Raw genomic sequence first — 27,650 nt, 5'->3', positions numbered from 1 at the left:
ATTGGGGGGATTCTGCTTTTAGCCATCACAACTATGACCATGACCAATACACAGCCGCGTTCACACGTTGAGTATTTGGTGAGTTTTTTACCTCAGTATATGCAAGTCAAAACCAGGTGACAAAAGAAGAACAATCAGAGGAAAAGTATAATAGAAACACGTTGCCACTTCTGTATATATCATCCACTCCTGATTTTGACTTACAAATACTCATGTAAAATACTGTGTGTGTGAACGTGGCCTTAACCACAATACATGCAGTATGCAGGGATAACCAAGTAGGAAAGAAAGATACCCAACAAGGTAACCATAGGTCACCCAAAATAATATAATAATAAATAGATAAACTACCTATATACTTATCAATAAACCACCATTGTCAATATAGATCAATAAACTCACAGCAGGATATCAAAACAATAAACCAAATACTCCTAGCTTTATCACATGTACCCATCTTGCACCAAGGTCAACATATTAAAAATGTTATAAAAGTTCCTTAACCCCTTTACTCCCAAGGGTGGTTTGCACGTTCATGACCGGGCCAATTTTTACAATTCTGACCACTGTCCCTTTATGAGGTAATAACTCTGAAACGCTTCCATGGATCCCACTTATTCTGACATTGTTTTCTCGTGACATATTGTACTTCATGTTAGTGGTAAAATTTCATTCAAATAACTTGCGTTTGTGAAAAAAACGCAAATTTTGGCGAAAATTTCGCAATTTTCCAACTTTGAATTTTTATGCCCTTAAATCACAGAGATATGGCACACAAAAAACTTAATTAAACATATGGGAAATGTTATTTATTTACATCAGCACAATTTTGGAACCAAAATGTTTTTTCATTAGGAAGTTATAAGGGTTAAAAGGTGACCAGCGATTTCTCATTTTTGCAACACCATTTTATTTTTACGGACCACATCACATTTGAAGTCACTTTGAGGGGTCTATATGATAGAAAATCCCCAAAAGTGACCATTCTAAAAACTTCACCCCTCAAGGTGCTCAAAACCACAGTCCAGTGCTGTGGAGTCGGAGTTAGTTTTGGTTGGAGTCGGAGTCGGTAGAAATGTACCGACTCCGACTTTAAAAAAAATGTATTAATATTTCATAATTGAACTTTCATATGAATTTTATAAATGTTACTCTGATAAAACATATATATTTAACTATGAACAACAGTGATAAGCAGTTCTGCTGGAGATAAGAAGTAAGAAATGTCTCTGTGTGTCACTAAGTAGGGGGGTTGGGGCAGCATGAGGTTAACCAAGTATAAGATTAGATAAGGGCAGTGGAGAACAATGTATGAAACTGAAAGTGAAAATGTGTTGCAAATTCTTAGTAGTAAAGCTCCTCCTCTAGACTAGATCATACTAGGTGTGCGTCTTCCAAGCATCTCACAGCTGCCTGCTACTCAGAAGAGGAAGACTGTAAGAAGTATTATCCTTTCAACAAACTTTGCATCAGTTAACTGTGAGTACATGAAGAATAATAACAGTATTACTGACCACTATATCAGTTGTACGACCTGGCAATAATTTTGTACAATTGTTTTTAGGAAAAACAATTGTCATTTGGATTGTGAATGCAGAATTAAAAACCTGAGAATGTCAAAGCAGCATCACATTAAATCAGCTGTATTTGAACATTTCACCATCACTCAAGATAGAAAACATTATGTCTGTCAGTGTATGACAAATGATCCAGACGAAAACTAATGCTGTGAAGCCAAGATGAGTGCATATTCAGGCAAAGATAAAAATGCTCCTACCAGAGCTTCTAATCTAAAGAGACATTTACAGCGCTTTCATCCAGAAGTACTGAAAGCAGTGGATGAGAAAGACTGCATCCAAACCAATGAACCAGTGCCCAGCTCTTCCAGCCAAACAAAGGAGCAGAGAACTTTGCAGCCATCAGTTGCAAGATATTTTGTCAGTGACAAAGTTACTGTGACAATGACAGTAGATACATTACAACAAGCTCTATGATGTTTTTTAAAAGGATAGTGTGCCTATTTCATTATTTTCATGACCAGCTTTTATGTGTCTGAATGGGGAAATGGCTTGGTGTTTCTCTGGAGAGAGAGAGTATTAGAAAATTAGTAATCGAAGAAGCTTTTGAACAAAATGAAGAACTTAAAAAAAACTCTCAAGGGACGCTTTCTGTTTCTTAAAATGGATGCCTGCACACGTCAGAGTGAACTATTTTGCCATCAATGTCCGATTTGTTTGTGACAAAAATGAAATAGTTACCAAGACATTGGCAGTAAAAGACACCAAAGCTCATCACACCAGTGAGTTTTTCCAGGTCTTGGTGGAAAAGGTTCTGCAAGACTTAAAAAAGAGCAAGTTCTTTCTGTCGTAACTGACAATGCTTCAAATATGATAAGTACTATTAAGCTAATGAATGAGAGTAATGATGGTGACCAGCAGCTAGAAGAACATTCTGGGTCCTCAGACACAGAAATGTTTGAAATAGAGGAACACAGTATTGTAACTGAGGAGCAAACTGAAGTTGCTCCAGATGAACAGCAACATGATAGTTTAGATGATCTTGTTGAAACTGTGTCAATATGTTCTTTCATTCATCACATGCGCTGTGTTGTGCATACGCTACAGCTGGCTATAAGAGACAGTGCAGCAGCATGTCCTTCTTGCAGACTGATTGGCAAGGTGAGAAAATTGGCTACTGTTATCAGAACCCCTAAAGTTGACTCAATTTTGAAGAGACGTGCTGGAAAAGGGGCAATTATTGATCAAGCCACACGATGGGGCAGTACTTACTTAATGATTCAGCGCTTGGTTGAACTGAAAACCTCTCTTGTAGACATGGCTAACCCTCAACTGACGCTAAATGAAAGTCAGTGGAATCAGGTGACTGAGCTGGAAAAATTGCTAGAGCACCCATTTACAGTGACTAAGAAAATACCTGGAGTTAAGTCCTCTGCTTGTAATTTTTTAAAGGAGTGGAAGAACCTGATGTTTCGCCTGTCCCAAAGAGGAGGGTTAATTGCAAGTGGCATTGCTACATCAATGAAACGGAGAGAGGAGCTACTATTACAAAATAACATTCTTTTGGCAGCTGTTTATGTAGACCCAATGCATCGGATTCTTCTAGATGATCAACAGCTAAGTAAAGGAAAAGAAGTTCTGTTTGAAATAGCAGTAAGGATGAAAGGGTTGCAGAACAGTCAGGAGGAACAAGAAGAATTTGGTCGTCCTGCCACATCTTCACCCTCATCATCAACTGATGAAGAATTTAATTTCGAAAAATATTTGGATCACAAGGACCGTGCAAAGCGTTCCCGCATAAAAGAAGAGTCATCCCCATCAAGGAACACAGCCAGTACATTTCAGCAGAATTTTTCATGAAATTGAGAAATTTGACCGTTCATCAAAAATAACAGTGCAACAAGCGATTCCTCTATATCCTGACATTGTCAGATATGTTGCCCGAATGGTTACTGCTTTGCCACCAACACAAGTTATTGTAGAGACGTTGTTCTCTGCTCTCAAAATAATTAGATCAGATTTGAGGGCATCCATGAAGGAGGATCTGACAGAGGCAATACTTTTTCTGAGGACAAATTTATAGATTTCTTCTTATTAACTGCATAAAAGTGTTTATTGCATATTTACTTACAGTTTAGAAAAGTTTATAAAAGTTATTTGCTATATTCTAATTGTATTCTAATAAATGTAGTTTTTGCTCTAAGTGGTCTGATTACTTATATGATGGTGAGAAACTGAATAAGCACAATGTTTAATATTTTACAACAGTAAATTTGTTGTTATGAATTGGCCATTTATTAAGGAGTCGGAGCCTGATAAAATCCAGGAGTCGGAGTCGCAACTGTGGCTTACCGACTCCACAGCCCTGCCACATTCGAGAAGTTTATTAACCCTTCAGGTGCTTCACAGGAATTTTTTGAATGTTTAAAAATAAAATGAACATTTAACTTTTTTTCACAAAAAAATTACTTCAGGTCCAATTTTTTTTTATTTTACCAAGGGTAACAAGAGAAATAGGACAAATTGCACAATAACTTTTGCTGTCCAGAGTACGCTGAGACCTTATATGTGGGGGGAAACCACTGTTTCGGCGCATGGCAGAGCTCAGAAGGGAAGGAGCGCCGTTTTACTTTTTCAATGCAAAATTGGCTGGAATTCAGATCGGACGCCATGTCACGTTTGGAGATCCCCTGATGTACCTAAACCGTAGAAACCCCCCACAAGTGACCCCATTTTTGAAACTAGACCCCCCAAGGAACTTATCTAGATATGTGGTGAGAACTTTGAACCCACAAAGGCTTCACAGAAGTTTATAACGTACAGCTGTACAATTAAAAAATCATTTTTTTCAATTTTTGTTTTCCTAAGGGTAACAGGACCCTAAAAGTTATTGTGCAATTTGTCCTGAGTGCGCTGATACCCCATATGTAGGTGTAAACGACTATTTCGGTGCATGGCAGAGCTAGAAAGGGAAGCAGAGCCATTTGACTTTTATGGCTGGAATTCACATCGGATACTGTTGTGAGCTCATTTTTGGGTTTGCCTCTGGCTTCTGGTGTGGGTTATGGAGCTGGCTGTGCTGACAGAGGAGTAGTGAGTTCTCTATCTGGACTCCCTCTGTTGGTGAAGGGAGGTAATGAAGCTGATCCAAATGGCAGAGACCCGCCACCTGAGGAGGACTGCAATTGGACATCAGGCGTTTCTGATTGGATTTAAGGCAGCCGACTCCCTAGTTTCTTGCTGGTGATTTTTCCTGACTGTGGCTCCTGGTTTCCAGTTTGGTTCCTGCCTTCCTAAAGCTAAGTTTTCTCTGCTATTGTTCATATGAGTTTTTGTCTGGTTTACTTGGTTTTTGTGTTCAGCCAGCCCTGGCTGGGACTTGGCTGAATCCCCATTTTGTCTCTGATCAGTTGATCTCTTTTGCTCTGTCTTCAGAATATACCTGAGTGCTGATATAGTGTTTTGAAGTCTAGCAACTTCAGGGCCTTTTTCTATCAGACGTGTTGGACATTCTTTTTGGCAGTGTTTTTTGCGTGATTGCAGACAGCAGCTTTTCTTTCCTGTCCTTTCTAGTTAGCGAGGGCCCCATCGTTGGCTCAGCCTATCTTTCTACCTGTGTCTGTGTTTTCATCTTGTTTCACCGACAATACATGTTGGGGGCTGTCTTTGCTTTGGGGTCTGCTCTGGGGCAGTTTAGATTTTCCCTTTCTTTCTTTAGGCTTATTTAGTTCTCCGGCCGTGATGAGGCGTCTAGGACCACCGTAGGCACGCTCCACGGCTACTGCTAGTTGTTGTGGATAGGATCAGGGGTCTGCAATCCGCTAGTTACCAACCTCTCCGGTTTTCTGCGCTTAGCTTGCTTTTTGTTTTTTCCTCCTCGGTGACTCATTCATAACAGGATGACATGTCACGTTTGGAGAGCCTCTGATGTGCCAAAAGAGTGGATACCCCCCCCAAATGACACCATTTTGGAAATTAGACCCCCCCCAAGGAACTTATCTAAATGTGTGGTGAGAACTTTGAACCCACGAAGGTTTTACAGAAGCTTATAACGTACAGCCGTACAATAAAAAAAAAAAAAACACATTTTTTTCCACAAAAATGATCTTTTCACCCCCAATTTTTATGTTCCCAAGGGTAGCAGGACCCTAAAAGTTATTGTGCAATTTGTCCCGAGTACGCTGATACCCCACATGTGGGGGTAAACCACTATTTGTGTGCATGGCAGAGCTCGGAAGGGAAGCAGCGCCATTAAACTTTTTTGGCTGCAATTGGGATTGGACGCCATGCCGCGTTTGGAATGCCCCTGATGTGCCTAAATGCCTAAACAGTGGAAACCCCCCACAAATGACACCATTTTGGAAACTAGACCCCCCAAGGAACGTATATAGATGTGTGATGAGCACTTTGAACCCCCCAGTGCTTCACAGAAGTTTATAACGCCCGGGCATGAAAATAAAAAAATCATTTTTTAGTCCCCAGTTTTTTTTATTTTCCCAAGGGTAACAGGACAAATAGCAAAACAACTTTTGGGGTCCAATTTCTCCTGTTACCCTTAGGAAAATAAAAAATTTGGGGCAAAAATATCATTTTTGTGGAAAAAAAATTATTTGTTTATTTTCATGCCCGGGCGTTATAAACTTCTGTGAAGCACTTGGGGGTTCAAAGTGCTCACCACATATCTAGGCAAGTTCCTTGGGGGGGGGGGGGGTCTAGTTTCCAAAATGGGGTCACTTGTGGGGAGTTTCAACAGGTTAGGCACATCAGAGGCTCTCCAAACGCGACATGACACCCGTAGACCATTCCATCAAAGTCTGCATTCCAAAACGTCACTACTTCCCTTCCGAGCCCCGACGTGTCCCAATACAGTAGTTTTCTCCGACATATGGGGTATTAGCGTACTCAGGAGAAATTGGACCCCAAAAGTTGTTTTGCAATTTCTCCTATTTGTCCTGAGTAGGCTGACACCCTATATGTGGGGGTAAAACACTGTTTGGACGCATGGCAGAGCTTGGAAGGGAAGGAGCACCATTTGACTTTTTCAACGCAGAATTGGCTGGAATTGAGATCAGACGCCATGTTGCATTTGGAGAGCACCTGATGTGCCCAAACAGTGGAAACCCCCCAATTCTAACTCCAACCCTAACCCCAACACACCCCTAACCCTAATCTCAGCCCTAACCCTAACGGGAAAATGGAAATAAACACTTTTTTAAATTTTATTATTTTTCCCTAACTAAGGGGTGATAAAGGGGGGTTTGATTTACTATTTATAGCAGGTTTTTATGTTTGGCAGCTGTCATACGCTGAATGACACAAAAACTATTTTTACAATAAAAAGCATCACCACATTTTTCAGAGCTATAACTTTTCCGTATTTTGACCTACCGAGTCATGTGAGGTCTTATTTTTTGCGGGACGAGTTCATGTTTTTATTGGTACCATTTTAGGGCGCGTGACATATTTTGATCGCTTTTTATTCAGATTTTTGTGACGCAGAATGAAAAACCAGCATTTCAAGAATTTCTTTTGGGGGGTGCGTTTACACCATTCCGCGTGCGGTAAAATTGATAAAGCGGTTTTATTCTTCGGGTCGGTACGGTTACAGCGATACCTCATTTGTCATTTATGTTTTGGCGCTTTTATGCAATGAAAACAATTTTATATAAAAATTAATTATTTTTGCATCGCTTTATTCTGCGAGCTATAACTTATTTTTTCGCTGATGACGCTGTTTGGCTGATTGTTTTTTTGCGGGACAAGATGACGTTTTCAGCGGTACCATGGTTATTTATATCCGTATTTTTGATTGAGCGTTATTGCACTTTTTGTTCGGAAGTATAATAAAGAATTATTTTTTGCTTTGTTTATTTTTAACCCCTTCATGACCAAGCATATTTTGACCTTAATGACCAGGCCATTTTTTGCAATTCTGACCAGTGTCCCTTTATGAGGTAATAACTCAGGAACGCTTCAACGGATCCTAGCGATTCTGAGACTGTTTTTTCGTGATATATTGGGATTCATGTAAGTGGTAAATTTAGGTCGATAATTTTTGCGTTTATTTGTGAAAAAAATCAGAAATTTGGTGAAAATTTCGCAATTTTCAAATTTTGAATTTTTACTCTGTTAAACCAGAGTTATGTGACACAAAATAGTTACTAAATAACATTTCCCACATGTCTACTTTACATCAGCACAATTTTGTAAACAAAATATTTTTTTTGTTAGGAAGTTATAAGGGTTAAAAGTTGACCAGCGATTTCTCATTTTTACAACAAAATTTACAAAACCATTTTTCTAGGGACCACCTCACATTTGAAGTCACTTTGAGGGGTCTATATGGCAGAAAATACCCAAAAGTGACACCATTCTAAAAACTGCACCCCTCAAGCTACTCAAAACTACGTTCAAGAAGAGTATTAACCCTTCAGGTGTTTCACAGGAACTAAAGCAACGTGGAAAGAAAAAATGGACATTTTAATTTTTCCAACAAAAATTTTCTTTTAAGCATCAATTTTTTAATTTTCACATGGGCAACAGGATAAAATGGATCCTATCATTTGTTGGGCAATTTCTCCTGAGTACACAGATACCTCATATGTGGTCATAAACCACTGTTTGGGCGCACAGCAGGGCTCAGAAGGGAAGGAGCGCCATTTGACTTCTTGAATGGAAAATATGCTGGAATATTTAGCGGTTGCCATGTCGCGTTTGGAGACCCACTATGTGCCTAAACATTGGAGCTCCCCCACAAGTGACCCCATTTTGGAAACTAGACCCCCCCACAAGTGACCCCATTTTGGACTTATCTAGATGCATAATGATCACTTTGAACCCCCAGGTGCTTCAGAAATTGATCTATAAAAAAAAAGTACTTTCTTTCACAAACATTTTCTTTTAGCCTCAGTTTTTTCATTTTCACATAGGTAACAGGATAAAATGGATCCTAAAATTTGTTGAGCAATTTCTCCTGAGTACACAGATACCTCATATGTGGTCATAAACCACTGTTTGGGCGTATGGCAGGGTTCGGAAGGGAAGGAGCACAATTTGACTTTTTGAATGGAAAATTAGCTCCAATCGTTATCGGACACCATGTCGCGTTGGGAGAGCCCCTGTGCACCTAAACATTGGAGCTCCCCCACAAGTGACCCCATTTTGGAAACTAGACCCCTTATGGAACTTATCTAGATGTGTAGTGAGCACTTTGAACCCCCAAGTGCTTCACAAAAGTTTATAACAAAGAGCAATGAAAAAAAAATAATTTTTTTTCCTCAAAAATGATTTTTTAGCACGCTATTTTTAATTTTCACAAGGCTAACAGGACAAACTGGACAACAACTTTTGTGGTCCAATTTCTCCTGAGTACGCTGGTACCCCATATGTGGGGGGGAACCACTGTTTGGGAGCACGGCAGGGCTCAGAAGGGAAGGAGCGCCATTTGACTTTTTGAAATGCAAATTACTTCTAATCGTTAGCGGACACCATGTCGTGTTTGGAGAGCCCCTGTGTACCTAAACATTGGAGCTCCCCCACAAATGACCCCATTTTGGAAACTAGACCCCCTAAGGAACTTATCTAGATGCATATTGAGCACTTTGAACCCCCAAGTGCTTCACAAAAGTTTATAATGCAGAGCCGTGAAATAAATTTTTTTCCTCAAAAATTTTTTTAGTGCGCAATTTTTTATTTTCACAAGGGTACCAGGATAAATTGGACCCCAAAAGTTGTTGTTCAGTTTGTCCTGAGTACGCTGGTACCCCATATGTGGGTGGGGACCACTGTTTGGGTACACGTCGGGGCTCGGAAGGGAAGTAGTGACATTATAAAATGCTGACTATGATGGAATGGTCTGCGGGCATCATGTTACACTTGCAGAGCCCCTGATGTACCTAAACTGTGGAATCCCCCACAAGTAACCCCATTTTGGAAACTAGACCCCCCCAAGGAACTTATCTAGATGCGTGGTGAGCACATTGAACCCCCAAGTGCTTCACAGAAGTTTATAACGCAGAGCCGTGAAAATAAAAAATAATCTTTTTTCCCTCAAAAAATGATTTTTAGCCAGCAATTTTTTTTTTCACAAGGGTACCAGGATAAATTGGACCACAAAAGTTGTTGTCCAGTTTGTCCTGAGTACGCTGGGGGGGGAAATTGTTTGGGCACACGTAAGGGCTCGGAATGGAAGTAGTGACGTTTTGAAATGCAGACTTTGATGGAATGGTCTGCGGTCGTCATTACGTTTGCAGAGCCCCTGATGTCCCTAAACAATAGAAACCCCCCACAAGTGACCCCATTTTGGAAACTAGACCCCCAAGAAACTTATCTAGATGCCTGGTGAGCACTTTGAACCCAAGTGCTTCACAGCAGTTTATAACACAGAGACGTGAAAATAAAACAAATTTTTTTCCACAAAAATAATATTCTAGCCCTCAATTTTTTATTTTCCCAAGGGTACCAGGAGAAATTAGAACCCCAAAATTGTTGTGCAATTTTTCCTGAGTACGGGTAAACCACCTTTTGGGCACACGTCGGGGCTTGGAAGGGAGGGAGCACTGTTTGATTTTTTGAACGCAAAATTGGCTGGAATCAATGGTTGCACCATGTCAAGTTTGGAGACCCCCGTGATGTGCCTAAACAGTGGAAACTCCTCAATTCTAACTTCAACCCTAACCCCAACACACCCCTAACCACAGCCCTAACCCCAACACATCCCTAACCATAACCCTAACCCCAACACACCCCTAACCCTAATCCCAACCCTAACCCTAACCCCAACCCTAATTCCACCCTAACCCTAATTCCAACCCTAACCCTATTTCCAATCCTAACCTTAACCCTCTTTCCAACCCTAACCCTTGTTCCAACCCTAACCCTAATGGAAAAAGAATTTCTTTATTTTATTAGTTGTTCCTGCCCATCGGGGTGATAAACGGGGGTTTATTTACTTTTCATTCTATTTTGATCACTGTGAGAGTTTATCACAGTGATCAAAATGAATGAAAGGAAATTGCAGCCGGCGGGCGCACTGCGCATGCGCCTGCCATTTTCCAATATGGCGGCGCCCATGGTCCGGGACCGCGGGACACCGGGAGCCATAGCGGCACTCGGTGAGTACCGGGGGTGGGAGTGGGGGGCGATCGGAAGGCAGGGGGAGCGGAGGGAAGGCGGGGGGACAGATGATGACAGCGGCGGCACATGGCCACTGTCATTCCGTGGCGGGGGGCAGATCGCCCCCATTAACCGGTGGGGGGGTCGGATCGGTGTCACCAGCCATGTCCCATGCTACAGCAGCATCGGACATGGCTGGATTGTAATATTTCATCAATTTTCATTGATGAAATATTACTATCGCTGATTGGCTGTTAAAAGTGAAACAGCCAATCAGAGCGATCGTAGCCACGTGGGGGCGAAGCCATGCCCCCCTTGGTGAAGTACAAAGCCCCCTGTATCTGCGGGAAGGGTGACCTTTCAGTGACCTAGGTCACCCGACCCGCAGGGGGGCTTTAAAGTCATGACGCCACATAGGCGTCACTGGTCAGATTGGTACCAGTTTTCATGACGCCTATGTGGCGTCATTGGTCGTGAAGGGGTTAAGGTGTTGGCTAAAGGGGTTAACTAATGGGCCAGTTTTATAGGGTGGGTCGTTACGGACGCAGCAATACTAAATGTGTGTACTTTGTTTTGTTTTTTTTTATTTCCAAAAATGAATTAGGGAATATATATTTTTTTTAGCGATTTTCTTTATAAATTATTTTTACTTTTTTTTTTTTTTTTACTTGCATTGTCCCAGGGGGGACATAACTGTCATGTGACAGATCGCTGATCTGTCACATCACAGATCGCTGTGTCAGATCAGCGATCTGTCACAGGCAGTGCAGAAGGCTTTTTCATGCCTGCGCTTTGCAGGCAGTGAGGAAGCCAGCTCCCTGCAGGCCCCCGCCGCCATATTGGATCTGGGGACATGCAGGGAAGGAGGCAATGTGCAGCACTGCTGCGGGGGTCTCAGGGAGGCACGGAGGGAGCCCCCTCCCTGCCGATGCTTCCCTAAACCCCCGATACACTGCGATCGTGTTTGATCGCAGTGTGCCAGGGGTTAACGTGTCCGTGCCCACCCCTGACACATAGTGCCGGGTGTCAGCTGTGATAATCAGCTGACACCCGGCCGCGATCAGCGGCGCTCCCCCCGTGAGCGCCGCTGATCGCGCTAGACATACTATCCCGTCCCCGGTCATAGGAGCCGGGGTACCGTGGACGGGTTAGTATGTCGGATGTCAGGTAGGGGTTAAAAATAAAATAGGTAACCAGAAAAATCAACATGTGTCATAAGATACTCATCAGTCCACATAATTTGCCTCAAAGTGGTTTATCTAGTATGCATTATGTTGGGCGACTTCTAGTTACCTTTCTGGGTACCTTTCTATTTCCGCTTACAGCATCTTTTCTGGTTTATATCGGTTATCTCTCTGGCCATAGTTCTGATTGCTATAAGCAGAATTTCCCTGTTATCTTTGTGTATTAATTATAGGAATGTTGAGTGAGGAAGCCATTTTGCTCTTGACCCTAGGGTGACACCCTGTGCGCTCTAGGTTGGAGAAAGTGTAGGGCTTTTCTCTATATCAAAGTATACTGGTCTGTTTTTGAGACAATCCTTGCCTTTGGCAATTTTTTTCCACATAGTTGGATGTTGTTACCTTTAGAGTGCACCTGTCAGCAGTTTTGGCCAAGATACGGCCAGTGTCTTTCAGGGCTTATCTACAGCATTCTATAATGCTGTAGATAAGCCCCCGATCCAACCTGCAAGATAAGAAAAATAACTTTTATTATACTCAGCTGCAGGGTGGTCTGGTCAGATGGGTGTCGAAGGTCCAGGTTCGGCGCCTCCCATCTTATTACGATGCAGCCCTCCTGCTTGCTTCATGACTCCCCAGCTTCGCGCTCCTGCGCAGGCGTACTTATCTGCTCGTCTTTTAATGGCGGCAGTCAAGGGTTCTTAAAACCACAGCACCGCTTTTTAACAGTGCTGAGAAATAAGTCTCGGTTACCGGGGGTAGCTGAGACCCCCAGAGAACATGACCTCAGTGTTACGATCAGTGTTGTTCACGGAATAAACGGTAACCACATTACCCATTCAATTTCTCCCTCCTTTGACGTGATCGCACATCAGAGGAGAGAGAAATGGGTTCCCCCGATCTCCCCCCCCCTCCCTCCCGATACCTCTAGTGGCCCTGCATCCCCTCGTGAAGTCCCCCTGCCACCGACGTCTTCTTCCTAGATGAAAACACATGCACAGTGCGCCCACCGAGATCCTGACAACAATAGGAAATTTTTCCTATTGGTTCATTTTGATCACTGTGATAGACCCTATTGCAGTGATCAAAATTAAAAAAAAAAATAGTAAATCAAACCCCCTTTTATCACCCCATTAGTTAGGGAAAAACAATAAAATAAGAAAAATTTATTTATTTTCACTTTTCCATTAGGGTTAGAGTTGGGCTAAATTTAGGGATGTGGTTATGGTTGGGATTATGGTTAGGCGTGTGCTGGGGTTAGGGTTGGGATTAGGGTTAGGCGTGTGCTGGGATTAGGGTTGGAGTTAGAATTGAGGGGTTTCCACTTGATAGGTATATCAGGCGGGCTCTAAACACGACATGGTGCCACCATGGCGAAATTCCAGCAAATTTTGTGTTCAAAAAGTCAAACGGTGCTCACTCCCTTCTGAGCCCTGCCATGTGCCCAAACAGTGGCTTTGCCCCCACATACGGGGTATAGGCATACTCAGGAGAAATTGCACAACAAATTTTGTGGTCCATTTTCTCCTTATACCCTTGTGAAAATAAAAAATGTTAATTTTTTTGCTTCCACATGGCTTTAGTTCTCGTGAAGCACCGGAAGGGTTAACATCCATCTTGAATGTGGTTTTGCGCACCTTGAGGGGCGCAGTTTTTAGAATGGTGTCACTTTTGGGTATTTTCTGTTATATTGACCCCCCAAACTCACTTCAAATGTGAGGTGGTCCCTAAAAAAATGGTTTTGTAAATTTTGTTGGAAAAATGAGAAATTTCTGGTCAACTTTTAACCCTTATAACTTCCTAACAAAAACAAAAATGTGTTTCCAAAATTGTGTTGATGTAAAGTAGACATGTGCAAAATGTTATTTATTAACTATTTTGTGTGTCACCCCTCTCTGATTTAAGGGAACAAAAATTAAGTTTGAAAATTGCAAAATTTTTAAAATTTGACAAATTTCCGTTGTTTTCATAAATAAACGCAAGTCATATCGAAGAAATTTTACCACTAACACGAAGTACAATATGTGACTAAAAAACAAGCTCAAAATCAATGGGATACGTTGTAGCGTCCTAGTGCTATAACTTCATAAATTGACATTGGTCAGAATTGTAAAAATTTGTTGGTCATAAAGTACCAAATTGGCTCTGTCACTAAAGCCCCCGTCACACACAGCGAGATCGCTGCTGAGTCACAAGTTTCACCAGCGAGATCGGTGTGTGTGACACTTATCAGCGACCGGCCCCCCTGCCGGGTATCACTGATCGTGCTCGAATGGCCAGGACATTTTTTTGATCGTTGGTCTCCTGCTGGCATAGCTGTGTGTGGCAGGCGGGAAGACCAGCGAGCTGGTAACCAAGGTAAACATCGGGTTTTTAAGCGCCGCACTTAGAAACATGGATTTTTGTGATAACTCACCGTAAAATCCTTTTCGCCGAGACGCTAATTGGGGGACACAGATACTGTTAGGTGTATGCTTCTGCTACTAGGAGGCTGACACTAAGTGAATAAACGAGGTTAGCTCCTCCTCCGCCGTATACACCCTCGCCCCTATTGCGGGTGGAAATCAGTTTGGTGCCAAAGCAGTAGGAGGAAACAAAATCAGCCTTAATACAGGTACAACATGTCCCAAACACCACCCTTATATCAAATTAGTAAATGCATATAAATTCAAACAAAACAAGAGCCAACTGGCTAATAGGGTGGGTGCTGTGTCCCCCAATGAGCGTCTCGGAGAAAAGGATTTTACGGCGAGTTATCACAAAAATCCATGTTTCTCCTACACCTCATTGGGGGACACAGATACTGTGGGACGTCCTAAAGCAGTCCCTGGGTGGGAGATTGACTCACCGATCCAAGCTACATGCACCTCTTGTTTAAAGGTGCGCCACCGCTGCTTGGAGAATCCTTCTACCCAGGCTCGCATCCGCCGAGGCCTGAGCATGAATATTACAATGTCTGGCAAATGTGTGCAGGCTGGACCAGGTTGCTGCCTTGCAAACTTGTTCTGTTGAAGCCTGGTGCCGAAGCGCCCAAGAGGTGCCCACTGCCCGAGTAGAGTGCGCTCTGATCCCTGCTGGAATCAGCGTGCCTTTAATGCGGTAGGACTCCTGAATAGTCAAACGAATCCATCTGGCTATGGTCGATTTTGAGGCAGCGAGCTCCTTCCTGCGCCCTTCGGGGAGCACGAACAGCGTGTCAGTCTGACGAAAGGGTGCCGTCCTCGGGTACGTACCCCCGGAGGGCTCTTACCAGGTCTAACATGTGAAGAGCCTTTTCCACACGGTGCACCGGTGCTGGACAAAATGAAGGCAAGACAATATCTTCATCGATGTGAAAAGAGGACACGACTTTCGGCAGAAAAGGAGGGGCTGGTCTGAGCACCACCTTATCCTTATGGAAAGTGAGGAACGGGGCTTGGCAGGATAGGGCTGCCAGTTCTGAAAACCCGCCTGATAGAAGTGATGGCCACTTGGAACACCACTTTCCAGGAAAGGTACCTCAAGGAGATATCCTGAAGCGGTTCAAATGGAGCTTCCTGCAGAACACTTAGGACCAGGTTAAGGTCCCAAGCGTCCATAGGCGCCTTATAGGGAGGTACAAAGTGTGAGACTTCCTGGATGAAAGTCTTCACCTGCAGATTGGTAGCAATTCTGCGCTGGAACAGGATGGATAAGGCCGATTTTTGTCTCCTGAGGGAACTTGGGGCTAAGCCCGAGTCTAGGCCCGACTGGAGAAAAGTCATTATGTTGGGGATCGAGAATCTCAGCGGAGAAACACCGTGGCCTCGACACCAAGCAAAAAACACCTTCCAGGTGTGGTGGTAAATTCGTGCTGAAGCATGCTTCCGGGCGCTAATCATTGTAGCGACCACCTTGCTCCCGATCCCTGCCTGGGTTAGAATCCAAGATTCAACGGCCAAGCCGTGAAACACAGGGCTCCTGAGTTCGGGTGGCAAAGCGGCCCTTGAGAAAGTAGATCCGGGAGCTCTGGCAGGTGCCAAGGAACGTCAGCGAGCAGCTGCATTAGATCTGCGTACCACGCTCGACGGGGCCAGCAGAATCGCCGGGACCCCTTCAGTCTTGATCTTCTTGATGACCCTCGGAAGTAGTGGCAGAGGGGGAAATAGATATGGGAGGCAAGACTGGTTCCATGGCAGAACCAACACGTCCACAGCAATTGCCTGCGGGTCCCTGGTCCGAGCGACATATGTGGGCACCTTGGCGTTCACTCTGGACATCATCAGGTCCACATCTGGAGTTCCCCACAGCTGACAAATCAGCCAGAAGACTTCGGGATGTAGAGACCACTCTCTGGACGCAAGACCCTGCCGGCTGAGAAAGTCTGCCACCCAATTTTCCACGCCCGGGATGTGGACAGCCGAAATCACCGAGTGGTTTGCTTCAGCCCACTGCAGAACATGCCCCACCTCGCGCATGGTTGCTCTGCTGCGGGTACCCCCTTGGTGATTTATGTAAGGCACCGCCATGGCGTTGTCCGACTGAATGCGGACGGGGCGGCTTGCTAGAAAGTGATGAAACTTTTGCAGAGCCAGCCGAATTGCTCATATCTCCAATAAGTTGATCGGGAGGTGTGCCTCCTGTGGCGACCACCGTCCCTGGGTCGTGTGGTGGCGAAACACTGCTCCCCAGCCGAGGAGACTGGCGTCGGTTGTCATCACCAATCAATGGTCTGGGGGGGAAAGGTTTCCTCTGGGTCACAGAGGAACAAGTTAACCACCATCCGAGCGACTGCCTGACTCGAAAGGACAGTCGGCACTGCCGGTCGAGAGTGAAGGGATTCTTGTCCCAAGTTGACAAAAGGACGTGCTGCAGGGGGCGAAGATGGAACTGGGCGAACGGTACCGCTTCCATTGCTGCCACCATTTTCCCTAGACTCCTCATCCTGGATCGGCTGATATGAGGGACTGGTTGCCGAAGTGTCCGGACTCCCTGCCGGAGCGCTCGCACCTTTTCCTGAGGGAGAATTACCAACCCTTGGCGAGTGTCGAGAATCATTCCTAGGAAGGAGATCCTTTGAGCTGGCACAAGAGATGACTTCTTCGCATTGACGAACCACCCTAAGCGGGCAAGAGTATCTAACATGATGTTGACATTTTCCTCGCATGCCCGTATTGAAGGGCCTTTGACCAGGAGGTCGTCCAGATAAGGCAAAACAACTATACCTCAAGACTGCAGTATGGCCATGACAACAGCCATAACCTTTGTGAACCCTCTGGGGCCGTGGCTAGCCCGAAGGGTAGTGCTACGAACTGAAAACGTAGATCGCTGATGGCGAAGCGTAGAAAACTCTGATGAGGAGGAAAAATGGGAATATGCAGATATGTGTCCTGGATATCTACGTATTGAGGCCAAGTATTCTCCCTGCTCCATGTCCGATATGACTGACCGGAGAGACTCCATCCGGAAATGTCTGATCCTGATGAATTTGTTCAGAAGCTTCAGGTCCAAAACAGGCCTGACAGACCCATCCTTTTTGGGAACCGCAAACAGGTTGGAATAGAACCCCTGATTTTTTTCGTTTCTCGGCACTGGAACAATGACTCCGTTGTGCTGGAGCGATTTGATGGCTCCCAATAGAGCCCTTGCCCGGGCATCCACTCTGGGAAGCCAGGAAAGAAAAACCGTCTTGGCGGGTATCTGAAATTCTATTTTATAACCTGAGGCTACCAATTCCTTTACCCATGCAACGTGAGCGACATTGGCCCAGACGTGGAAAAACCAGAGTAGGCGGCCGCCCACCTTGCCGGTGTCATCTGGTAAAGGCCTCGAGTCATTTGCCCGACGATCTTTGGGATCTGGATCCCCTCGATCTGGGCTGCTGAGTACGCAATCTCCCCAATGGGTTGGCTCTATGAGACCTGCCACTCCCTATCCTGGTTGGGGTGGCCTGAGGCGGCGGAATTGGCCGCTGTAGTCCACCCGATGTGGCGAAAGGCCCGAAAACGTGCCTGAAACGGGTGATGAAAAAGCAGTTTGACCTTTTGTTGAGGGAGAAACCCGCTCCTTCCTCCTGTGGAGTCGGAGATAAGTTGATCCAACTTCTCCCCAAATAGGCGGCTGCACTGATAAGGCAGGGAAGTCAAGGACTTCTTAGAAGAAGAATCGGCTCGCCATGTCCTTAACCATAGGGCTCTTCTGATCGAAATTGCATTAGCGGCAGCAAGTGCCGAGCAATTGGCCGCATCCAAAGATGCATTGATTACATAGTCTCCGGCCATCGCCATCTGACCTGCGACCTCCGCAATCTCTGCAGGTAGATCCTGCTCCTGCACGACCTTGTTTAATGTTTCTGACTATGATATCATAGCCTTGGCTACCCAAGTTGCTGCGAACGAGGGAGCGAGTGCTGACCCTGATGCCTCATATACTGAGCGAGCTAAGCTCTGTATAAGGCGATCCGTGGGATCCTTAATCAAGGAAACACTAGGGACGGATAGCAGGGTCTTAGTGGCTAGGCTCGAAACCAGGGGATCCACCATCGGGAATTCCATCCATCTTTTACGGAGGTCCGGAGCAAACGGATACCTTGTTTCGAGTGCCTTTTGACCCTAGAAACGCCTGTCTGGACATTCTCTGTGCCGCTGCACTATGTCCTCAAACTCCGGGTGAGAGGGAAAAATTCTGTGCTGTCACTTCACTCGCTTAAATGCCACTTTATGCCTTGTAGCCGCTGCGGGATCATCCTCAATCAATCCCCAGGGTCTGATTGACGGCTTCTATGAGGCTGTCCACTGTTTCACGTGACCCTGGAGTGTCCAGGTCAAGGGGCTCGTCTGGGTCCCAATCTGAGGTCTGGTCGCTATCAACCACTGGTGACGGGGAGCGAGAAGCAGAGCTTACGGATGCCAAGGCACCGGATGGACAGGGCGACACCGCGTGGATTCGTCTCCTCCGGGTCTGCCTGGAATGAGAGCGGCCCCTGCAGGCCGGAGGCTTTTGTGAGGTGGAGGTTCCCTCTAAGGCCGGCGAGCCATCGCCCCTGCCCCTATCTGGGCTTGAAGGGACTCTATTGCTCTTGTAAGCGACGCCATGGACTGTGACAGTGATCGGGCCCACTACGGGGGATTTGACACATTGGTCGCGGTCGCAGGGGAGGGCTCCTGGGCGCGTTCGGATTCACAGGCTTCGCATAATCGCTTGCTCTGCGCCCGCGGAAACGCAGCCCGACAAGAGATGCATGCAGCGTAAGAGAACGTGTGCGTCTTTGCCTTTTTCGGACATACTGTATCTGTCCGCTGCTGGGGGTGTGGGGATGTAGCACCTCATTTTCCCTGCAGCGTGGCCTCTCGGGCAGCACTTACCCCATTCCTGCGCCCCCCCCCCCCCCGTCCTGGCTGCTTCCTTCAAATCGTGCGCCACCAGCTGTGGGAGCGAGCCAGCATGTAAAACCGCTTTAAGGGCGGTGCTTCCGTTCTGCGGCCTAGTCGCGCTCCGAAGCCGGGGCCTAAATTTCTTCGCCGCCACCCAGTGCGGGGCGGGCCGCCTAGCTCCGGCTGCAGCCGCGGCCTCGACTTTTCCCCTACCCGACTGGGGGGGGGGGGGGGGGTCGCGGTACACAAAAAACATGGCGCCACTAAATGTGCGGCACCGCCTGACGGATCCAGCCACCCTCAGCCTTGAATGGCCGGTGGCATCTGCCCTGAGATCTTCGCAGGAGCCCTCCCAGACCCTCTCCTCTTCAGCCTGAGCGCAGGTATGTGAGGGAGCCTTGATAAAATAGGACGGTGCAGGCACCCTAGCGCCGTCTAACCCCTTCAGGGGGTGAGGGACCGTCCACCGCCTTGCAGAACCGTAGTCTAAGCATTGGTGGAGCAGTGGGGGCCGCACGGACTAGTCTTGTGCCTCTATACAGCCCATGGTTTCAATACCTAGGGGTGGTCAGAGCTAAGTCCGGCATTGTGTCCCCCGACGCGGGAGAGGATACGTGTAGGGACACTCGCACGTGCTCGCCCGTTGTTGGTTTGGGGAAATCAGACCCTTTCAATAGGATCCGTTGCCCGTCACATCTTCATGGAAAAAGACGAAAAAAGTCTGGAGAAGAAACCAGATGTGTGCCTCCATGGACACTAAGCAAAAGTATTAAGTTACGTACCGGTAACGGTATTTTTCGGAAGCCCATGACAGCACCACGAGAGAGGGGATCCGCCCTATAGGAACAGGAAACCTACAGATACAAAAGGGCGGTACCTCTCCCACGCATCAGTTGGTTTCCTGTTCCTGAGGGGACGGGATCCTACAGAAGAATGGGATCCCAGGCCGGCCAGCCGACACCGGTAGCGAGGGGGTCTCCTACCTCGGCTTGGTTCGGATTTTCTGGAAGACGCCACGGTGGCCCAGGATGGGTGTCACGGCGGTGGCGTGGACAGCAGGGAGCGGCGTCCGGAGGATGGCCGTCTCCGGAATTAAGCCGCCGCCGGTAAGTATTCCCCCCCGGGGATTCCCGGCTCCGGCGGCGCAGATAGGTTGCCAGCGCTGTGCAGGGGGCTGCGACCGGGCGCTGCTCCGGAGCTCCCGGGCGTCCCGCGGAGCTTCCGGCGTTTCCGGGGTAGCGGTGACGTCAGGGGGCGGGCGGAGGAGGCGCTTCCGGGTCAGCGCGCTACTGCGCATGCGCGGCGATCCCAAGATGGCGGCGCCCATCGGAAACACCGATGGCGCGCGGTGGGGCGCCAGCTGGGGTAGGGAGCTCCGTTAAGGGGGGGGAGGGGCGCGGCATGGAAACTGCTGACCGGAGGAGGGGTATTTAGGCGGGACCCGGGCAGGGTACCTTGCCTTGGCCACATTACTACATGCAGCAGTGTGCAGCAGCAGCAGCAGTGGTGATGGAAAGCGATCGAGAGCAGCAGCGACAGAAGCAAGGGCAGCAGCGGCAGACATCACTGCCGCCCCTGGATGACCTTCGGCAGGTCCGTTGCCCGTGACCGTTGCCCGTCACATCTTCATGGAAAAAGACGAAAAAAGTCTGGAGAAGAAACCAGATGTGTGCCTCCATGGACACTAAGCAAAAGTATTAAGTTACGTACCGGTAACGGTATTTTTCGGAAGCCCATGACAGCACCACGAGAGAGGGGATCCGCCCTATAGGAACAGGAAACCTACAGATACAAAAGGGCGGTACCTCTCCCACGCATCAGTTGGATTACAGAGCTTGAGAGGCTACCATGGTTAGTACACAACATATGATATATACAACCTATCTACCCTATTTAACAGAATTATTTCATACCATCTCCCACATAAGGTGATTCTATGAACAAACTTCTAAGGAGTGCACCCCTATATGTGAACAAGGGAGGGAACTAAGGGTGCTGTCATGGGCTTCCGAAAAATACTGTTACCGGTACGTAACTTAATACTTTATTCGGACTCCCATGACAGCACCACGAGAGAATTACAGAGATGTAAACTAACTTAGGGAGGGACTACAGCCTGCAGCACTCTTAGCCCGAAGGTGAGGTCTGAGGAGGCACCCATGTCTAACCGATAGTGGTTAAAAAAGGTGGAAGGAGATGTCCAGGTGGCCGCCTTACATATTTGATCAATTGATACTCCAGATCTCTCTGCCCAGGATGATGCCATGGCCCGAGTGGAATGTGCCCTCAGGTTCTGTGGAGCCGGACCGCCACCTGCTGTATAGGCAAGAGAGATAGCCTCCCTAATCCACTTTGCTAATGTGCGTTTTGATACTCTGTATCCTTTTCTGGAACCTTGGAAGGATAGGAATAATGCGTTCTCCTTCTTCCAAGGATCCGTGGCTGCTAAATATGTCAGTAAGCACCGCCTAATATCTAATGCCTGAAGTTTCTGCTCTTTAGGGTTGGTTGGATTAGGGAGGAAGGAAGGCAGAACTATCTCCTGTGTCCTGTGGAATTGTGTTGCTACCTTGGGAAGGTATGCTGGATCTGGCCTTAGGATCACTCTATCCTGTAAGAACTCTGTGTAAGGAGGCAATCTGGAGAGTGCCTGTATGTCGCTCACCCTACGTGCGGATGTTATTGCTACCAGGAATGCTGTTTTAAGGGATATAATCTTTAGTGAGGCGGAATCTAAAGGTTCAAACGGACTTTCTGTCATGGCTGTAAGGACTAAGTTTAAGTCCCACGGTACGCATCTGTCTTTGTGTATAGGTCTCGATCTGGCCGCTGCTCTGATGAACCTTGCTACCCAATAATCTTTTGCAATATCAGCTGCAAACAGGGCCCCTAAGGCTGAAACCTGTACTTTTAGCGTACTTGTGGAGAGACCCAATTCGAAACCTTTCTGGAGAAATTCCAGAATATGTTTCGTGGGAATTCCATCTCTGATGTCAAAGTGAAAGGTGGATAGGAAGCGTTTCCAGGTCCTAGCATAAATATTAGTGGTGGTTAATTTTCTGCTTCTTAGGAGGGTGTCAATTAAGTTCTTGGAGAACCCTCTATTTTTTAATAGTGACCTTTCAAATACCACGCCGTCAAATGAAGTCCCGCTACTTGTGGGTGGCTGACTGGCCCCTGGTAGAGGAGATCCGGAAGGTTCGGTAGTACCCAGGGATCGCCTACCGACATGGTCCTCAACCACGCGAACCAGGTCCTCCTGGGCCAAAAGGGGGCAATCAGTATGACTCTTGCCTGATCCTCTCTGATCTTCCTGACTACCAGGGGAAGATTCAATGGTGGGAAGGCGTATGCCAGAGAAAAGTCCCATCTTATCAGTAGGGCATCCACCGCCAGGGGATTTTCCCTGGGGTTCAGAGAGCAGAACAATCTTTCTTTTCTGTTTTCTCTGGTGGCAAAGAGGTCTACCTCTGGCTGGCCCCATCTGCGGACAATCTGGCGGTAAATGTCTTTGTTCAAAGCCCATTCTCCTTGTCTTAGAGCCTTGCGGCTTAAAAAGTCTGCTCTTACATTGTCCTTTCCGCTGATGTGGAGCGCGGTCAAAGATAGACAATTTCTCTCTGCTATCTGGAGGAGCCGTTCTGTTATCTGCATCAGAGCGCTGGAGCGGGTTCCACCTTGGTGGTTGACATATGCTACCGCTACCTGGTTGTCCGAGTGTATCCTCACATGATGGCCCTGCAGGTAGATAATGAGTTTCTTGACTGCTCGCTCTATCGCCAATAGTTCTCTCTGGTTGGATGAGATTTCAGAATTAGAATCCCACTGGCCCTGTACCACTATGTCCCCCATATGGGCTCCCCAACCAAAGGAACTAGCGTCTGTGGTTATAATACGGGTTATCTGTGCTATCCAGGGCACCCCTGACGCTAGGTTCTCGCTCTGAAGCCACCATCTTAGTGATGTAACAGTTGAGGGGCTTAGACACATCCGACCTTGTAAGGAGCCTCCAAGGGCCCTGCTATTAATCAAGACGTCGTTTTGAAGGGTTCTGGTATGGAACTGTGCCCACCTTACTGCTGGGATGCATGAAGTTAGAGAACCTAACAGGGACATGGCCTGTCTGAGGGTCATAGATGGATTATCCATTGCCCGAAGAACCTGCTCCTGTATCTTTTGTAATTTATCTAGTGGTAGCAGGCACCGCTGAGTGTCTGAATTTAGTATCAATCCTAAAAATTTCTGTATTTTTAAGGGCTGGAGTCGGGATTTCTCGTAGTTTAAAATCCATCCTAGGTTTTCTAACCTGGATCTAGCTTTTTCTATCTGGGATTTACAATGACCCACCGATTTTCCTACAATCAAGAAATCGTCTAAATATGGAATGATTAAGACGTCAACCTCTCGTAAGTGAGCCATAACTTCGGCCACTAATTTTGTAAAAACCCTGGGTGCTGCTGAGAGACCAAAGGGAAGGGCTTTATACTGAAAATGACGTACTGTGCCCTCTACTGAAACTGCCACCCTCAGGAACTGCTGGAAGTCTGTATGGATAGGTACGTGATAGTACGAGTCTTTCAAATCTATGATTGCCATAAAACAACCTTTAAACAATATTTTTATTGTTGTATTAATGGACTCCATTTTGAATTTATGATTAATCAAGGGAACGAAGGTTTATAATCGTTCTGAATGTGTTATCAGGTTTCTGGATTAGAAACAGGGGAGAGTAAAACCCTCTTCCTCTTTCAGCCTCTGGGACCTCTACCAGAACATTTTTCTGACATAGGCTCAAGACTTCCGCTTCTAAAGCCGCTTGTTCAAGATGAGAAGATCTTAAGGGGGTCAGTTTAAAGGTGTCCCGCGGGATATGGGTAAATTCCAACCTAAGCCCGGTGGATATTACCTTGCGCGCCCAGTCACTATTCGTAATCTGCGACCATGCCGGGAAGAAGGATGACAGTCTACCCCCTACGGGAACCGCTAGTCATTGATTTGGTTTCTTTTGATCTCTTGACGAGCGTGTAAACATATAGCCCGTACCTCGTCTCCTTCTGTCTTCCCATCTGGGTCGATCTCTAACAGGCGAAGAGTTGCGCCTTCTCCCCTGGCCAAATCTCCTTCTACCAAATGGGCGACGGTAGGACGCTGATGAAAGGTTTGGGAACTTTTTCTTGTCGTCCCCCGCCTTTTCAAGCAGCTCGTCTAGGACAGTTCCAAACAAGTATTCGCCCTCACATGGAATCGCACAGAGCTTTGCTCTGGACTGGATGTCTCCCTGCCAGCACTTTAGCCACAGGGCTCTGCGAGCTGCGTTAGAGAGACCTGCTGCTCTGGCGGCCATTCTCACTGCATCCGCTGAGGCATCTGCTAGGAAGGCTGCTCCCTCTTGGATGGTCGGTAGGGCCCCAAGAATTGTTTGTCTTGATGTACCCTGCTTTAGTTGTGACTCCAACTGGTCCAACCAGACCATCATGGACCTGGCCGTGCACGTTGAAGCCACTGCTGGTCTTAAGGACCCGGCCGCCATCTCCCAGGTGTTTTTCAGGAAAGTATCAGCTTTCCTGTCTAAGGGATCTTTAAGGGATCCCATGTCCTCAAAGGGGAGCGAGGATTTTTTTGATGCCTTCGCAATGGCAGCATCTAATTTGGGGGCTCTGTCCCAAGAACTTACTGCCGGATCGTCGAAGGGGTATCTCCTTTTGAGGGTTGGTGGTAGCGACCCTCTTTTGTCCGGTCTTTTCCACTCTCTGTGGATCAGATCCTGTATCTTTTGGTTTAACGGAAAGACTCTCCGCTTCCTCTGTTCCAGCCCACCGAACATGACATCCTGCATGGATAAATGGGGCTTAGGCTCCTCTACCTCCATTGTCCCTCTGACTGCTTTGACCAGCTTGTCTACCCGGTCAAGAGGCAGACAAAATCACCCCGAGTCCTCTTCTCCTGAAGAGGACGAGGGAGATGAAGCCTGGGAGTCTCTGCTTTTTCTCCACTCTGCCGAGGAATCAGACTCCGTCGGGATCTCGCCCCTTAGACTTTGCGGCTGAGACAAGGACTTTAGGGTTTCCCTCATTTCTACCCTGACAATGTCTCTCAAACTCGCCGCTACTGCAGGCGACTCTTCTGCCACCGTCTGCTGAATACAGGGGGGGCACAATCTTTTGAGGCACGCGTCCGGTAATGGGCATGCACAGAGTGCGCATTCCCTATGTTTATTTTTATTTGTAGCTTTTTTTCCCTAGAAAAAGAAAAACACAGAAGGGGGGTCCCGTCACTGAGTGAACTTTCACGAAGATCACTTACCAGTGCCACAATCAAGTACCGGAGAACGAGGGGGATTTCTTTCAGCCGATGCTCCTGTCTGCCTGGAGGAGCTTTTACGAGTGGACTGGTCACTTCGTCCCGCATTACTGTCACGGGACCCTTTCTTTTTCTGTTTGACCTGCCGAAGGTCATCCAGGGGCGGCAGTGATGTCTGCCGCTGCTGCCCTTGCTTCTGTCGCTGCTGCTCTCGATCGCTTTCCATCACCACTGCTGCTGCTGCTGCACACTGCTGCATGTAGTAATGTGGCCAAGGCAAGGTACCCTGCCCGGGTCCCGCCTAAATACCCCTCCTCCGGTCAGCAGTTTCCATGCCGCGCCCCTCCCCCCCCTTAACGGAGCTCCCTACCCCAGCTGGCGCCCCACCGGTGTTTCCGATGGGCGCCGCCATCTTGGGATCGCCGCGCATGCGCAGTAGCGCGCTGACCCGGAAGCGCCTCCTCCGCCCGCCCCGACGTCACCGCTACCCCGGAAACGCCGGAAGCTCCGCGGGACGCCCGGGAGCTCCGGAGCAGCGCCCGGTCGCAGCCCCCTGCACAGCGCTGGCAACCTATCTGCGCCGCCGGAGCCGGGAATCCCCGGGGGGGAATACTTACCGGCGGCGGCTTAATTCCGGAGACGGCCATCCTCCGGACGCCGCTCCCTGCTGTCCACGCCACCGCCGTGACACCCATCCTGGGCCACCGTGGCGTCTTCCAGAAAATCCGAACCAAGCCGAGGTAGGAGACCCCCTCGCTACCGGTGTCGGCTGGCCGGCCTGGGATCCCATTCTTCTGTAGGATCCCGTCCCCTCAGGAACAGGAAACCAACTGATGCGTGGGAGAGGTACCGCCCTTTTGTATCTGTAGGTTTCCTGTTCCTATAGGGCGGATCCCCTCTCTCGTGGTGCTGTCATGGGAGTCCGAATAAAAACTGATTTCCGCTCGCAATAGGTGCAAGGGTGTATACAGCGGAGGAGGAGCTAACGTCTTTTTTTCACTTAGTGTTAGCCTCCTAGCGCCAGAAGCATACACCCACAGTATCTGTGTCCCCCAATGAGGCGAAGGAGAAACCCGATGTGTACGTTAGATACCAGAGCGCTTGTGCAGGGAGCTGGTAACCAAGGTAAACATCGGGTTTCTAAGCACCGTGCTTAGAAACCCGATGTTTACCTTGGTTACCAGCTCCCTGCACCCGCGCGCTGGTATCTTAACGGGCACTGCGCGTGTTGCTGTCCTGATCGCTGCTGAGATCTGCCTGTTTGGCAGCTCACCAGCGATCATGTATCGACACACCAGCGATCCTGACAAGTTCATATCGTTGTCGGAATCGCTGGTGAGTCGCTATGTGTGACGGGGCCCTAAGGGGTAAAACACACTTCCCATGAAACCTAAAGATCACCTGCTATTTTACCTTAAAGTCTTCTATCAATTCCTTCACTGCAGAGGAGTCCAGCAGATTTAGGATCTCATGCTTGGGGCGCACCCGGGTGTAGCTGCAGCCCACTATGTGCCAGTTGGCGGCCTTGAACTCTCGGGAGACACTTCGTCCGAGGAGACCAGTTGCTCCAGTTACCAGCGCTTTTTTCCTGGGAATAACATTATCCTACAAGATAAAAGAGATACAATCCTTCATGTAAGAGGACCGCTGCAGATTCTGGGCCAGTCACTGGCACCTGGGTGTTTTCACATTTCCTTTTCATCTGATCTGCAATTTATTAAAGCAAAATAGGAAAAGTACAAGCAGCAATTAGTGCCAAGGACGTCTACAAGAAACCAGAATAGTTGCAGACCAAGGCCAAGCTTCTGCGAGGGAGAAGAATCTCAAGGCCACATCTCCTGCCATGATATCTCAGCAGGGCAGCTCATGTTAACCCTCTATCTTCTGACCCTTGAGAGGACTCTAGTAATGTGAATGGACAGCTTTGTGATCCAAGAAGCCATTTGTTTCCTGAGGGTAATCTATGAAATAAATACATGGCTGATTCACTGAACATATCACAGTGAATTTATCAGCATAAGGGAGATGTATCGGAGCACATCAGCTTCCTGCCACACAAACACTGAAAATACAGGGCTCTGGTTACATGCCAGATTTAAATGTTCACTGAGCCATTTTTACTGAGAAAACGGGTTGTCGGATCGAATAGTTTGGAAAAGGTCCAATCTGTCATGTTTTAAATCCTGCACTATAACCAACATGGTATG

The 27,650-nt window shown here is 47.3% G+C and overlaps 1 protein-coding gene across 1 annotated transcript in view; it reads right to left on the bottom strand.

Moving 5' to 3' along the window:
• Positions 1-27,650, bottom strand: part of MAT2B (methionine adenosyltransferase 2 non-catalytic beta subunit) — a 78,431-nt gene that overhangs the window by 27,529 nt on the left and 23,252 nt on the right. Inside the window, exon 2 of the mRNA XM_073562314.1 lies at positions 26,857-27,048. Within this exon, the coding sequence (XP_073418415.1) occupies positions 26,857-27,048 (192 nt within the window). The remainder of the gene's footprint in view (positions 1-26,856; positions 27,049-27,650) is intronic.

This window comes from Dendrobates tinctorius, unplaced genomic scaffold (genome assembly GCF_039654945.1).
Source record: "Dendrobates tinctorius isolate UK_male_01 unplaced genomic scaffold, ASM3965494v1 ptg000346l, whole genome shotgun sequence".
NCBI lineage: Eukaryota > Metazoa > Chordata > Amphibia > Anura > Dendrobatidae > Dendrobates > Dendrobates tinctorius.
Note: the sequence above shows the minus strand (reverse complement) of the source record. Positions and strands in the feature narration are given on the sequence as shown.